General features: G+C 38.6%; 1 protein-coding gene across 1 annotated transcript; it reads left to right on the top strand.

Moving 5' to 3' along the window:
- Nucleotides 1–66: 66 nt before the first annotated feature.
- LOC110158317 (NACHT, LRR and PYD domains-containing protein 12-like) lies at nt 67–14,539 on the top strand. Its single transcript, XM_055151022.1, is given in 18 exon segments — nt 67–323; nt 393–497; nt 1,066–1,158; nt 1,243–1,347; nt 1,610–1,726; nt 2,059–2,175; nt 2,310–2,429; nt 3,572–3,606; nt 4,027–4,278; nt 5,915–6,166; nt 6,169–6,642; nt 7,650–8,391; nt 9,125–9,289; nt 10,345–10,518; nt 11,530–11,706; nt 12,305–12,478; nt 13,087–13,254; nt 14,354–14,539. Coding segments are annotated over 18 exon segments (3,486 nt in total). The 5' UTR covers nt 67–261; the 3' UTR covers nt 14,508–14,539.
- The last annotated feature ends 633 nt before the right edge of the window (nt 14,540–15,172 follow it).

The following is a 15,172-nucleotide window of genomic DNA, read 5'->3' as shown; positions in this document are numbered from 1 at the left end:
GGAGCGATTACGCCTAAACAAATAGATCCACTCAGATACTACGGCCTACTTTCACTTTATGCGCACAACGTAGATATTTTATCAAGGCCAGGTAAGTGAAACTAACCGGTCACATACTTTCTATTTGTTATATAAACCATTTACCATTAAGTAAACTAAAGGCTCTACCCAGTTTTCCCAACCCAACTACATAGATTTTTTTCCTCGGGTGTGGTTTGATTGCCGCTCCTTTCATGTTGCTAACGAAATAAAACGAGGATCATGCATGAAGAAGCTGAGACATCGGGACGACACTGGAGTGATGTGTCAAAGAAAGTTGAAAAGTATGCTGGTATTTTGTTCTGTCTTGTCTTATTTTGGTTACAATAAATGATCATATAATCTTGTTTTAGAATGAGGTCAGTGTCTCCAGTTCCAAGTAATGTGTCCATGAGGAGTGACTGGTCCAAGTGGAACCCTCCAGACTTCAGTAAGGAACCTAGACCTCCTGACCCTAGGTAATAAAAAAAATAAAACTGAATTCACCTTTAGATAGATTAATTATTTTGATAGACACCTGTTTTTCTAGCAAAACCCACACACCTGAATAAAAACTCACCCCTTTGTATAGATAACCAAATGTGTTTGCACTGTGTTCACAGATTTTTGTTGAAGGTCCTATAATACACTTTTTTTGGATCTGTGTTATAATTAGAACACTGCATTGGTCCCAAAAGAAGAGATCCTCAGAAAAGAATGCTTTTCAAGTTGAATATTTTGTTAACTGCATGGTTGTAATTTTAGAAGAATTTTTGTGAATCCTGTATAATTATATGTTTTTTATATCAAGGAAAATTATGGGATTATAGTGTAAATTAGCAGTAACCTTCTTACCCTCCCCCATCCTCAGTGGTGATCTGAAACTCAACACTGTGTGCATAACAACGAAGTTTTCTGCTGACAGTTTTTCTGCTTTGTTTATCACTTCTTGATGGCAGCATTGCTTAATTATAGGCTTTTTGTGATAATTTGATGCTTAAAAGTGTGTTTTAAAATTAAATTAATATGTTTGTGTGGTGACTTTAGTCTTAGAGCGGTGTCTCCAGTTCCCAGTATTATGTCCATGAGGAGTGACTGGTCTAAGTGGAACCCTCCAGACTTCAGTAATGAACCTGGAAAGTATGTAGCTGGATAGATCATAGCATATACAGTTGTCTGTGTTTTTTTTGTTTGTGTTTAATTTGTGACATGTTACGACTGTAGACCGAGGTCAGTGTCTCCAGTTCCCAGTAATGTGTCCATGAGGAGTGACTGGTCCAAGTGGAACCCTCCAGACTTCAGTAACGAACCTGGACCCACTGACTCAAAGTAACAGATGCAGTTTATTATTATACTGACTACAAGTTAACAGCTAACATTTTCAGTTTCACATTCAATAACTTTTATTACAATTTGCCTATATTTTAGAGTGTAGTGATACAGGATCTAAATTACTTGAATTTCAAAATAATTTTATTATTTTAAAATGAATGTTACTTTTTTATTGCTTTATATACATAGAACACTGAATTGTAATTAATTGTACGGTTGTGTTTTTTCTAAAATGTTTTATGTATTAATGTGTCTTTAGTCTGAGGTCAGTGTCTCCAGTTCCCAGTAATTTGTCCCTGAGGAGTGACTGGTCCAAGTGGAACCCTCCAGACTTCAGTAATGAACCTGGACCCTCTGGCCCACACCAATTAAAAAAGTATGTAGCTGGATAGATAAAATCAGTAAGAAAGTATTTCACATATATGTATAGACTTTAACTACACAGTTCACATCAACATTACTTATATTATGTTTTATATATTATGTTCACTGTTTTGCCAAGTCTGAATAAATAAGACATTTATATAATATAGCTTATAAAGACTCGATTAACGTTAAGCATAAGTAGGAAAACTAACTCACATACATGGTTTCGATCTTATACAGCATTTACAGTTGTGTGTGTTTTTGTTTTTGTCCCAAAAAAATAGCCAATTGTCAAATACACCTTTTTTGACTATCTATAATTTGTGTATGATTTGTCTATAGTCTGAGGCCTGTGTCTCTAGTTCCCAGTAATTTGTCCTTGAAGAGTGACTGGTCCAAGTGGAACCCTCCAGACTTTAGTAATGAACCTGGACCCACTGATCCACACCAAGTCAAAAAGTATGTAGCTGGATAGATCACATCAGAAGTAGTTCAAATGCATACAGCATATACAGTGTATATACATGTGCAGTCAATGTTTATTGTTTATGTATTTGTGTTTGTGTTTAATTTGTGACATGTTACAACTGTAGACTGAGGCCAGTGTCTCCAGTTCCCAGTAATGTGTCCATGAGGAGTGACTGGTCCAAGTGGAACCCTCCAGACTTCAGTAATGAAGAGGACACTTCAGTGACACACTCGGAGTTCCCAGTGTGAGCTGCAGTAAAATAAGACACATATAGTACACTGCCAGTCATTTAGTGCTTTCATTACTGCCATATTCCATAGTGTTTAATAATGGTGGTTTCTTTGTGTTGGCTCTACTAACACAAATAAATCACTGTTGGCTGTAGCTAAAGATAATTGTATAAGTCAGAGGTCTTCAACAGGGGAGTCGGGTCATGAAATCTTTTGTTGATCAGAGTTTTTTTTTTCTTCATTTTTGGAGGATGAGGATGAACTGGTTTTCAGTGGGTTCTGGTTGTGTGCTTCATCACATCTGTCTCTCTCTCTTCATTCCCTCGTCTCTCGCTCTCTGTCAAACTGCAAACATGTTGTTGCAGATTTTATTGTTTCTTGTTAGGCTACATGTGAAGAGTTCCATTACAGCTTTACTTTCACGCACAGCGGAACTTAAGCTCCGCACATATTACCACGCATAGGGAAGAGGAGAGGCAGTTTCATTCTCCAGGTGCATTAACCAGGCTCCTCACTCCACAGCCAGCATCCTCTCTGTCCACGGAGCGACTGGGAGAGGAGGGGGGAGTCATGTCTTTCCTCTTGCTCCTCAGATCAGAATGACCGGAAAAGTTCAGTGTCTCAAATCAAACTCTTCTCCGTGCACGCTGTGGTTCCTCTCTTGTTTCATCAGATCACACTTTGAGCCCATTTTCCGTGATGTTGTTGCTCTATTGCTCTGGTCTTCTCAGAGTCACTGCGAGCACAAAGTGCAGTTTAAACTTCAGGCCTAAATTAGCTTTGGTCAGAGGCTTATTTCAGTCACGGAACGAGTTGAGACCTAAACTGGAGATGGAGCTAGTTTCAGTTCAGGATTTCAGGATAAGTCTGAACTTGTTTAGGAACTTTAATGGAATACTCTCCTTGTATTGAATGTACAATAACAGAGTAGCTGGCCCAATATAAAACACAATTGTTTGCCATATAGGTAGTAGGGTGTCCCTGCTTCAGATCTTCATCAGTTTGGGGGTCCTGTCCTGAAAAACTTTGAAGACCCCTGATCTAAGTAGTTCCCTTAACATGTAGATGCAACACAGCATTTAAAAAATATTGCAAAATGACCTTGTTATATGCCTAAAAATAATCCATACACTTACAGCATAATTTTTGTTTTCAGTAAAAAGGTGACCAAAGAAACTGGACTATTTAAAGGTGAGTAACATCAAATTTCAATCAATCAATGTAAGAAGAAACAACGTACAAAATTCTTAAAAGTGTGTGGCTAAGCTTAACTTTTGGGAGTATAAATTATAGTTTTACACAACTATTAATCACACTTAACTGTTAAATCTATTTATCCTGAGTTCTGTGCTACTAACACAGCCAGAAGGTCCCAAATTTCACTCCCAGTCCTTTCAGTGTAGACTTTGCATGTTCTCTCTATGTCTGGGTGGGCTTCCAGTTTCTACCATCAACCCAAAACATGAACAATAGGTCAAATCCTCATAGTCCAGACCAAGACTAGCTCAAGATCAGATCAGATGGGTCAAATGCAGAGGACCATTTTCCCTATGGGCACAATAAGACAGGTCCAGTGTTTATTAATGCAGGATTGTGTTGTCACCCATGCAGATTTAAATCTTCTCAGTGAGCATAAACTCAGCCTGAAGAGGAGAAACGAACACGTGGCTGAAGGCACTGACGCAGCCGGAGCTAGAAGAGACTTAAAATCTGTCTACACTGAAATTTACCTCACAGAGAGACAAAATGAGGAGCTGAATGCCCAACATGAAGCCCGGCAGCTGGAGGTCATTTCTAAGAAGAAGACACTGGAAGAAACCCGCATCCAGTGCCAAGATATATTCAAACCATTAACAGACAGAGGTGGGCCAGTTACATTTTTTCTCACTTTAAACTCCATACCATGATGTAATGATAGACAATTAATAGGATTAATTTGAGGAAGAACATGTCCAGAAGGTAAATGTAAGTAAATATTTATTTAAAGGTGCACTATGCGACTTTACTAGTAGAGAGTCCCCCACCTGCTTGTTCCCATAGAGATGTTATTGCTTTGCCTAAAATGTATATTCTAGCTCCATGTAGACTAACTGGTGGCATAACCAGGCCTTGGAAGGTCAGATATGTGGAGAAGTGACCACACTTACAGTAAGAATGCATGTTTTCCAGGTGTTCTTTGCAATAAAAACACATGTAAATTAATAAATATATGGATAAGTTTAATAAATGCCATACCATAGAAAACATACCAGGCTAAACAACAACACAAGCAGGCTGTGGACACCTTCCAGAAAATGTACGTAGTACATCTTTAAACATGTTTTTTGAACATTACTTCATAAAAAAATAGAATCTCATTATTTGGATCGCTACTTTTAATCCGTGTATCTTTAGTTCATTCATTTTTCAAAATAAAACAAAAAAAAACCCCAACAATTTTCTTAATTATTTGTCTTCAAAACCAAAATGAAAAAAATAGATAATGATTTGTTTTTTCATTTTTCGTTTTTGTGTTTAAATGAATAATGGAAAAAACAGATAACGAATGTTTCCCATTTCCGTGACTTAAACTGCGATGCCGGACTGAACCAGAACTGAACCAGGACTAAACCAGGACTAAAACAGGTCTTAACCATCTTTAAACAAGGTGTAAACCGGTCTCAGTCCTGGTTTAGTCCCGGTCTCAGTCCCGGTTCTGGTCCTGGGCCGGTCCCGTCTCAATCCTAAACTAGAGCTGAACCAGGACTAAACCAGGACTGAACCAGGAGTGTTGGGACTGGTCTGGATGTGCACCCGCGTAGACTGTAAGGAAACCGGGGCCAAACTGGGACCAGACTGGGACTGAGACTAGGACTGAGACCAGGACTCAGACCGGGACCAGACCGGTACTGAGACCAGGACTGAGACCTGGTTTAGTCCTGGTTCAATTCTGGTTTAGAGCTGGTTTAGACCAGTTCAGTCCTCTTTTAGTCCTGTTTTAGTCCTGGTTTTAGTCCTGTTTCAGTCCTGGTTCAGTCCGTATGCGGTGAAAAAGTTCTGCATTGCAGTTTAAGTCATGAAATCAGGAAATTGCCGTTATCAGTTTGTTCCATTATTGATTTAAACACAAAAGTTTTGGTTTTGGAGACAAATAATGAAGAAAATAGTTGTTTTTTCGTTTTCTTATTTTTGGTTTTATATTGAAAAACGAATAAACGAATGATACACGGATTACTTTTGACTACTACTTCAGTATTTGCATTATGTAACATTTCTGGTGGGAGGGTGCCCCAGCTGCTTGTCTCCATGGAGATGTTTCTGCTTTTACTGGAATGTTCCACTGTCTGGAATTAAACGAATCTAGGTGTTTTATTGTTTTTATTTCAAACATACATTTTTACTCCAAGTGGGGTTGCCTCCTCTGACCTGTAACTTATTCATCTGCTACTCTCCACCCAAAAAGTTACATAGTGCGCCTTTAAGTAATATTTTTCTCGGCTTGTTCCTTGTCTCTTCCTAGATGCCCAGAAGTCGATCAAAGTCGTGCTGACCAATGGCGTAGCAGGCGTGGGGAAGACCTTTTCGGTGTTGAAGTTCACTCTTGACTGGGCCGAGGACTTAGAGAACCTTGACATTGATTTAGTCATCCCATTGTCTTTCAGAGAGCTCAATTTGGTCAGAAATGCACATTACAGTCTGCTAACACTACTGCATGTTTTCCACCCGACACTGAACAACCTCACAGCTGATGCGCTCTCCAAGTTTAATCTGCTCTTATATTTGATGGTCTCGACGAGAGTAGACTCAAGTTGGATTTTCTTAACTGTGAGGAGGTTTCTGATGTGACACTCAAGTCTTCAGTCGACGCCCTTTTGGTCAACATCATAAGAGGAAACCTGCTACCCTCTGCTTTAGTCTGGATCACGTCTCGACCGGCAGCATCCAATCAGATCCCATCAACGTGCATCGACAGAGTTACAGAAGTACGAGGCTTCTTCATGGACGCCCAAAAAGAGGAATATTTTCAGAAAAGGTTCACAGATGAGCAACTGTCAGCTGGTATCATCTCCCATATCCACGCCTCCAGAGTTTTGCACAGCATGTGTCAGATTCCAGTCTTCTGTTGGATTGTTGCTACAGTGTTTGAGCATTTGTTCACTACAGAGGGCAGCTATGAATTGCCCAAGACGCTCACTGATCTGTACGCGCATTTCCTGCTTGTTCACATGACGAGGAACAAAACTAAAGGTAGGGATGCAGTAGCTGGTTACAAGGCGGAACAGTTTTCTTCCAGGGTTGAAATATTTTGGAGCTTTTTTCATTTGATACTTTGCAGATGATGTCTCTAGGAGTGTGAAGCTAACTGAAAGCACTATTCTGTTAGGAGCTCTTTTACTGAAGTTAGACTTTAATCTGAGCTTCATTTTAACACAATCTGACAGGAAAGAACTGACATAGTTGGAGCTACATGAGATGAGATGATTTGATGTCAAATTAGATGACAGTCACAAGCTAGTTAGCATTAGCCAGTAGTTGGTCAGTCAGTCCCTGTTTACTTTTTGTTGAAAATCAAACTCCCAAACGGGACCATGAATGCTCATATTGATCACAGGCAGGCCTAAATTCAGGCTTCTGAGCTGACATAATGTTGGGATTGCCAACTGAAGCACAAGTAGAAATGGACTAATGGACTAACTATTTTTTTAAAGGCCGATGCTGATTATTTTGAATCCCAAGAAACCAATGGGTGACAAAGTCTGCCGATATGTTTAGGCCAAAATTTATATTATTTTAATAAAATTTTGTAATTTAAATTTGCTACAAACTCATCCACAGTCCTTTCTTTATCACAAAAATGCAAGAGAGCAGTGTAGTCATGTTTTCTGTTCAAACAGAGCTTCTTTTGGTGTATCAGTCTATCTTTAGGCGCATGTTCATGTGATTTGCTGGTGTGAAACAGTTCAGATGAGGCTAAAAACAACAGCTACTAGCTTCAGACTGTCTTTATTATTATATATTATTATTATTGTATTGAACAGACAATAAGGAAGACAATGGACATAACAATAACATAATATTAAGGGAGAAAAAAGGAATAAATAAACACAAAATTCACATTAGCACAGACAAAAAAGAAAAACAGTATGGTAAGGGGGGGGGGGGGGGGGGGGGGGGGGGGGGGGGGGGGGTCGATTGTGTTCACATTTTACAAATTTCAATCAGTCAGTTAATTGTCACTTTGTTATTTTGTACAGATTTGGTTAAAGGGCAGGGCAGACATTCACTGCAGCTGACTCAGGAAGACAGCGATGCACTACTGAAGCTGGGGAGATTGGCATTTGAGCAGCTCCACAAAGGGAATGTAATGTTTTATGAAGAAGACCTGGAAATGTGTGGCCTAGATGTGAAAAAGGCTTCTGTTTACTGTGGAATTTGCACGAAAATCTTCACAAAGGAAGAGTGCATGCTTTTTGACAAATCGGTTTTCAGCTTTGTACATCTGAGCGTTCAAGAATTCCTCGCCGCAGTTTACATCTTTCATGCTTACCTCATCAGAGACGACACGGTGCTGAGAAATTTCCTTTGCAACAGATACGCAGAAGACAACGCTGATGTAATGCCATTTGAAGAGATGGAAGAGGATGAAGAGGAGGAAGAGGAGTGCTCAGATGAGGAAGATGATTCATATCTTGATAATTTTTTGAATACAGCTTTGGAAAATTCCTTCACAAGTAAAACCGGACACTTCGATTTGTTTATTCGCTTCCTTCATGGGCTTTCTCTCGAATCCAATCAGAAACTTTTGGTGGGTCTTTTTGGACGCACAGAAAGCTGCCCTGAAATTCTAGAAACTATAATAAATGATCTGAAGAGAGCGGGCAGTGAAGAGGATGTTAATCCAGACAGAAGCATAAACATTTTTCACTGTTTGACGGAGATGAGGGACAAAACTGTTCTTGTAGATCTGCAGGAGTTTCTCAAATCCAGTCAGCTGAGGTTGGTAGTGTTAATACTTCAGTTTTGACCAAATAGTTCTCCTCATAAAGCCTGAATTATTCATTTGATTTCGAATACATCTGCAATTTTTATTTAAAGCACATATATTACGCTATTTTCTAAACTTTGTTATTAAACTGTTTCCTCATTACAAACAAACCTGGAGTTTTGTTATGCCATTCACACGTTTAACACACAAATCCTGCATATTTAGACTGAGCTCTTCTCAAATGGAAAACACTATTCCACCTTGTGATGTCATCTGGTAATACAGGAAGTGCTTCACTTTTAAACTGCATACACCTGCACTAGAATTATTTTGATGATTTTAACTCTGGAATTGGAACAAATGGTGATACAAAAGGTACCTGTTAACTTGAAAAAGATGACTATATGACATCACAAGGTGGAACAGAGCTTTTTGAGCTTTGAAGATGTAGACAGACTAATAATGAAGGATTACTTAAACAAAACACAACTCCCGGTCTGTTTTTGATGAAGTAATATCATTATAACACAGCTTAAAGCTCACAGAAGTCGATTTTGTGTAATATAGGACCTTTAAAATCAGAACTGTTTGTTATAACTAGGTTATTATTATACTGCAAATTAAGGTGCTACATGTATTTCTTACATTTTTGTTTTTTTCTGGCCTATTCATCAATCGTCAAGACTACAATTAAGTAACATTACATTTACTTGAGTACATTTTTGGCCATCTTTTTCCTTTTAGCAGTCGATCTGGAGAGTCCTTGTCTGAGCTTCAGTGCTCGGCTCTGGCTTACATGCTGCAGGTGTCAGAGGAGGTTTGTGAAGAGCTGAACCTGCAGATGTACAATGCTTCTCCAGTGGCTCGAGGGAGGCTGGTCCCTGCTGTGAGGAACTGCAGAAATGCCATGTAAGTCCTCCCCCTCTTTATTTTCTCCCATAAATATCTATGTAAAAGTACTGTAATTTTAATGACATCATTCTGATTTTCTGCAAACAATGGATGGGCCATGAACTAGACAATATTCACATGGTTCCAAAACTTACTAAAATGTCTATGTCTTAAAGCAGGGGTGTCAAACTCATTTTGTTCTGGGGGCCGTATCCAACCTACTTTGATCCCAAAGGGGCCGGATCAGAAAACTCATGTCATACAAACCCCAAAAATAACAATAAGTTCAAATATTTGTGCAGAGAAACGCAAATCTATTACAGAAATCTTTTTTAATTGATGAACTCTTTAATATTATAATATTATAATATTATGAACAACCTGAAACTTTAAGAAAAATTCTATTTCAACACAATGTTTTAACATTAACTTGTATGCAAACAGGAATAAGTCAGTTTTTCTTGGAAAATCCTGCACTCGGCTCCACTTTTCTCATTTTTGACATTTTTCTGATGAGGGTGTCACGGTCAACAGTCAAAACGAATGCGCAATGGTACTTACACGCGGATGCTGAGAACAATGTGTATTATGAAATGTCAGGATCATATTCCAGCTACAAAGACCTTCCACCAATCAGCAATTAAATTTCAGGTAAAAGAATAATATTCGTAGCTCATTGCCTAAATAATTACCTACTGTATATGTTCTCAGACACAGAATGTTTTTTTTGCTTTCTAACCTGACTGGATCATGAAAATGTGTAAAAAAAAAACAGTTCTAGTTCATTTGAAACAGTTTGCAGTGGTCCAAAATTATTCCTCACTTATCTTATGCATTCAGAGCATCTTAGTTATTCACCACGATAAATTATGCATGGTTTTCACAACTCTCAGAGACCAAAGCAGAGTTTTAGCATAACTAGCATGCTAACGTGCAATTCCTGATCATCATCCAATAACCTACTTTAAAATTCGAGATCAGCTTCTACAATTTATCTGTACTTGGGCATAACATTTTGCTCATATACATGGGAAATAATCAGGTACTTATAAGTCTGTTGTTTTGAACTACAGACTGTCGAACTGTGGCTTGTCAGAGACTCACTGTGAGATTGTGGCCTCTGCTCTTCGGTCTTATCCGTCTTATCTCAAACTCCTCGATATCAGTGACACTGAACTGGAGGAATCGTCCGTGAAGCTGCTTTCAGATGGACTCCAGAGCCCTCACTGCAACTTAGAAACACTTAGGTGGGTTCAAGTGTTCTGTTGCATGTTCTTTGACATAGTCATTAGTATTATTCTGGTAGAAGTGGCTTAATTTTAAAATAAAAATGTCACGATAACAAATTTTGAAGTGATACCTCACTGAAGAAAATATAAACAATGAATGAGGAGGCCCTTCTCCAGGCCAGATAGGTTTGTGGAGATGCTCACAGTAGTTTTTCAGTTCAATAGGCACATCCATCCATATAGTGAAAAAGCACGTTTTTGGTTCAATTTTAGTTTATTTTTTGGCACAAGTTACATGCTACTGCTTTAAAAAATATCATTAGTAATCAATCAGTAATTAGTTTGTAGCTTATTTATGTAAGTTATCTATTCAACTCCCTTCATCAGAAAAAGAGAAATTATTGTTTTATGTATTATAAATTGAACAATCTAGTATTTATCATACCAGGCCTACAACAAACCATGAAAGGTAATATGAAGGGGGAAAAAATACTAATAAAAGCAAAAATGTCATGGAACAGTTTCATTAGGCCTTCTAATAATTGGAATATGTAGTCAGATCTGTATTTTTGTGTCATACATTGAACAGAGTGTAAAAAAAATAATGCACAGGAGCCTTTAAGTCACAAGCAGAACAACAACAGCTCAAGTCCTCCATTACCGACCACTGTAGGGAGAACCACCTAACGAATGGGGACAACTCTTGGTCATATTCACAGAGAACATCAAGTAACACTGTTGAATCAGGGAAGCCATCGAGATCCAGAAACCCAACAGACAGTGAATTGGGACGAGGGGGCGTACCAACTTCCTCATACTTGCGATACAGTTCTGAAGAAGGCGGACTGCAGGTGGCGCTATCGTCCACTGCTCCATGTAGGAAAAGCGCCAATCTGCTGAAACATAATGACACAAAAATACAAGTCTGACTATTACTCTCTTACTCTATAAACATTGGAATATACTGCTGTACGAGACTGTATAGGACATTCTTTCACTGCTGATCTCCATCATACATTTGTTTTCTAGGTTAATGGCATGTGATTTGTCTGAGATGAGCTGTGGTTATTTGGCCTCTGCCCTGAAGCTGAACCTGTCACATTTGAGAGAGCTGGACTTAGGGGACAATAATCGCATAAAGGACACAGGGTTGTCTCTGCTCTGTGGCTTTCTGCAAAGTCCAGATTGTAAACTCCATACACTTAAGTAAGTTCTTGAACGTAATCTTAAACAGTGTTTTTATTTTTTAGTTATAATGGACTTTGGGAGAAGTTTGTCTCTTTGGGAAACAGTTTGTCTCGGTTTGTACTTGAGCTATTTAAATAACCACCTTAACCTATTGATATTTTGCAGCGGGGTTACTAGATAAGCTCGCACACAGGACCATGAACGCTTGGACTGATCACCGACTCCTGAAAATGTCTTATTTTAATCCATTTTGTATTTTTGCTTGTGTAAAAACATATCAGGCTGTGTTTGCTAATGTGCACATTGTGTCACCATGGTAACTGCTGGACACTCTGCCATAGACATACATGCAGTAGCCTGTACCCCCACCGTGTTGTCACTGCGGAGTATCAATACTGTATTTCTTTTGACATACGTTGCGCATCGTTATTGTTGCCAGTCTGGGGTAATGTTAAAATCCCGCCTGAATACGCAGAGTTGTTGTGAGCAAGACACTTGAGTACATTAACGAAAATAGCAATGCCTAATAATTATCCACAGGTCTACACTATTTCTAACATCATGTATGCTTATTTACAGTATAGGGCTTACATTATCTCTCTTGTTATATTTCTAGGTTGAATGAGTGCCTTTTGACTGAGGCTGGCTGTGCGTCACTGACCTCGGCTCTGCTGTTGAATCCTTCCCACCTGAGAACACTCGATTTGAGCATCAATGACGTGAAACAGAGTGGACTGAACTCTCTCAGCAGCTTTCTACAAGTCCCACTGTGCCGGCTGGAAGTTCTCAGGTTTCTTTTAACATGGATTACAATAGTCATCTCTAGCATAATGTGGCAATATCAATGTTAAGTTTGACAAGACATTTTAATTTACTTTTAGTGAACCAAAATTATATGTTTTGGCTTTAACTTTGCTTAATTGAAATGAAAAATATGTAGTCTTGATTTATTCCTGTTTAACCCTGGTATAGCTCTAGTGTAGCCCTGGTTTAGCCCTGGTTTAGTCCTGGTTTAGTCCTGGTTTAGTTTAGTTTAGCCCTGGTTTAGTCCTGGTTTAGTTCCTGGTTTATCCTGGTTTAGCCCTGGTTTAGCCCTGGTTTTAGTTTCCTGATTTAGTCCTGCTTTAGTCCTGCTTTAGTCCTGGTTTAGCCCTGGTTTATTCCTGGTTTAGTCCTGGTTTAGTCCTGGTTTAGTCCTGGTTGGTTTAGCCCTGGTTTAGTCCTGGTTTAGTCGTGGTTTAGCCCTGGATTAGTCCTGGTTTAGTCCTGGTTTAGTCCTGGATTAGCCCTGGATTAGTCCTGGTCCTGGATTAGTCCTGGTTTAGTCCTGGTTTAGTCCTGGTTTAGCTGGTCCTGGTTTAGCCCTGGTTTGGTACAGTCACATTATATTGGTTTTAGACTGGAGATGTGCAGTGCGACATGGATCAGCTGTGCTCCTCTGGCCTCAGCGCTGAAGCTGAACCCGTTTCATTTGAAAGAATTGGACCTCAGTCGCACTGATATCCGGGACTCAGGAGCACTGTGGGACGTCCTGGGGTCTCCTCACTGTCACCTGGAGATGCTCAAGTGGGTCTCATCATTTATCGATATTTTACAGTTGATGCAAAGCTAACTGAAAGCACTGCTCTGTTACTCAAGTTAGACTTAATATGATTTTAGCTTTAACAAAATCTGACCAGAAAAAAATAATTTAGCGGGAGATGCAACAGGAGAGCTGGTTTGTGCTGTTAAAAAAAATCTCTCACATATAAAATTACAGTCACAAGCTAGTTTGCATTAGCCAACAGTTTTTCAGTTAGTCTCTCTCAGCTTTTTAGTTGAACATCCTAAACTCCTAAACCGAACCATGAACACCCGTATTGATCACAGGCTCCTGAAAATGAGCTGGAGTAGTATTTTTATGAAGATCCCATTGCTCCCAGTGACTTGCACTGGAATATTGTCATCCCTCTCTCTGTAACTGCTGCTGTGAGCCTCATCATTTTTGTCTAAAAATGTTTGTATTAACCCGGTCTACATGATCCTGGTGTTTTTTTCTCGCTTTTCTTGGTCAAAAAATCCTATTCATAATATAGAGCCTGGCTCTAAATTTGCTCCTGTAACCATGAGCATCACAAGCTTCATTTGAGCAGCACTGAATGCTGTGGATGACGTCACACTTGCTTAGTCCACTTTTTTTTATACAGTCTATGATTTGAACCTGAAGACAGCAGGGGGTAGGCCTAGATGGGACCAAGATAGCTGTGGCAACGGCTCTGACCAGTCGGGACACAGTCACTGCAAAACTAAACTAACTGCTAAAAGAGACAGAAGAGACAGAAAATGTGACAAAATAGAGCAGGTTTTTCTCAAAATCTACACTATTGTATTGTATAAATACTCTTTACTGAAACGGTTTGTTCCACTGTAGACACTGTAGACTCCTGCGCTAGACTTGAGAGTGTGACACCACCACAAACTTAAAACAACCAATCCATAGGTTTGACGCAATGAAAAGTTATGATTGTTGCCATGGCAATAAAAAAACTAAATATTACATTATTTTAGTTTAATAATTTTTTTGGTGTCAGAAACATAAAAAAGATGTTTAGATATTGAAAACATAAACATACATTTTCAGTCTAAAGGATATGCTTTTTTGATGACTCTGCAATTCTTTTTTCAGGTTGAAGAACTGTAGACTGTCTGATGTCAGCTGTGCATCTTTACACTCAGCCCTGAAGTCGAGTCAGTTAAAAGAGCTGGACCTCGGCGGTACTTCCACACAAGGTTTAGAGGAGCTTTCTGTTCGGTTTCCTAATGTGCACATGAAATTTTGAGATCTTTTATGAAGCTTTGTCTCACACTCCATGCGCCCCCTAACTTAACGGGTTAATGAGGGAGTTATTTAACTTGTTCCCTTTACTACATCATCCCATGTATCTTGCTTCATATATTTAATGTCTTTTGTATGTATATTAAATGTAGAAAGTAGTAAAAACATTGAGAGTCCAAACATTTGACTCATATTAAAATATTATCAATTATTACTATTGTTATACTTATGGATTTACTAGTAGATTGTCCTACAAAGAAAATTTTATATTCAAATGGCATTTAATTTCACTTTTCTAAATCTAAAATAATAAAACGTATTTTCGAATATGTTTGTGGGGAACTAAACTACAGGTACAAGATTTTTTTCCTATATAAAGATAATAATTTTGACATTTTAGGTGAAAATGCTACACTAAAAACTGAAAACAAAACACAGGTTGTAATGAAAGACTTTGTGAAACATTTACAATTAGAACAAATAAAGGAATTGTTAAGTGTGCGGTACTTTGGGGACATTTTGTTCTACATGGCAATCATTTATAGTTTTTTAAAACTTTACAAATGTGTAATTACATAAGTAGATTTGAATCCTCTCATTCTTCACAACTATTTGTTTCATTTTGTTTTGTGGTAATCAATATTGCATTTTTCTGTTATAGGCTTGTCT

Source organism: Boleophthalmus pectinirostris, unplaced genomic scaffold (assembly GCF_026225935.1).
Source record: "Boleophthalmus pectinirostris isolate CB_2022bp ecotype Guang Dong unplaced genomic scaffold, ASM2622593v1 HiC_scaffold_15, whole genome shotgun sequence".
Lineage (NCBI taxonomy): Eukaryota > Metazoa > Chordata > Actinopteri > Gobiiformes > Gobiidae > Boleophthalmus > Boleophthalmus pectinirostris.
The sequence above is the reverse complement of the archived record's forward strand: the minus strand, read 5'-3'. Positions and strand labels throughout refer to the sequence as shown.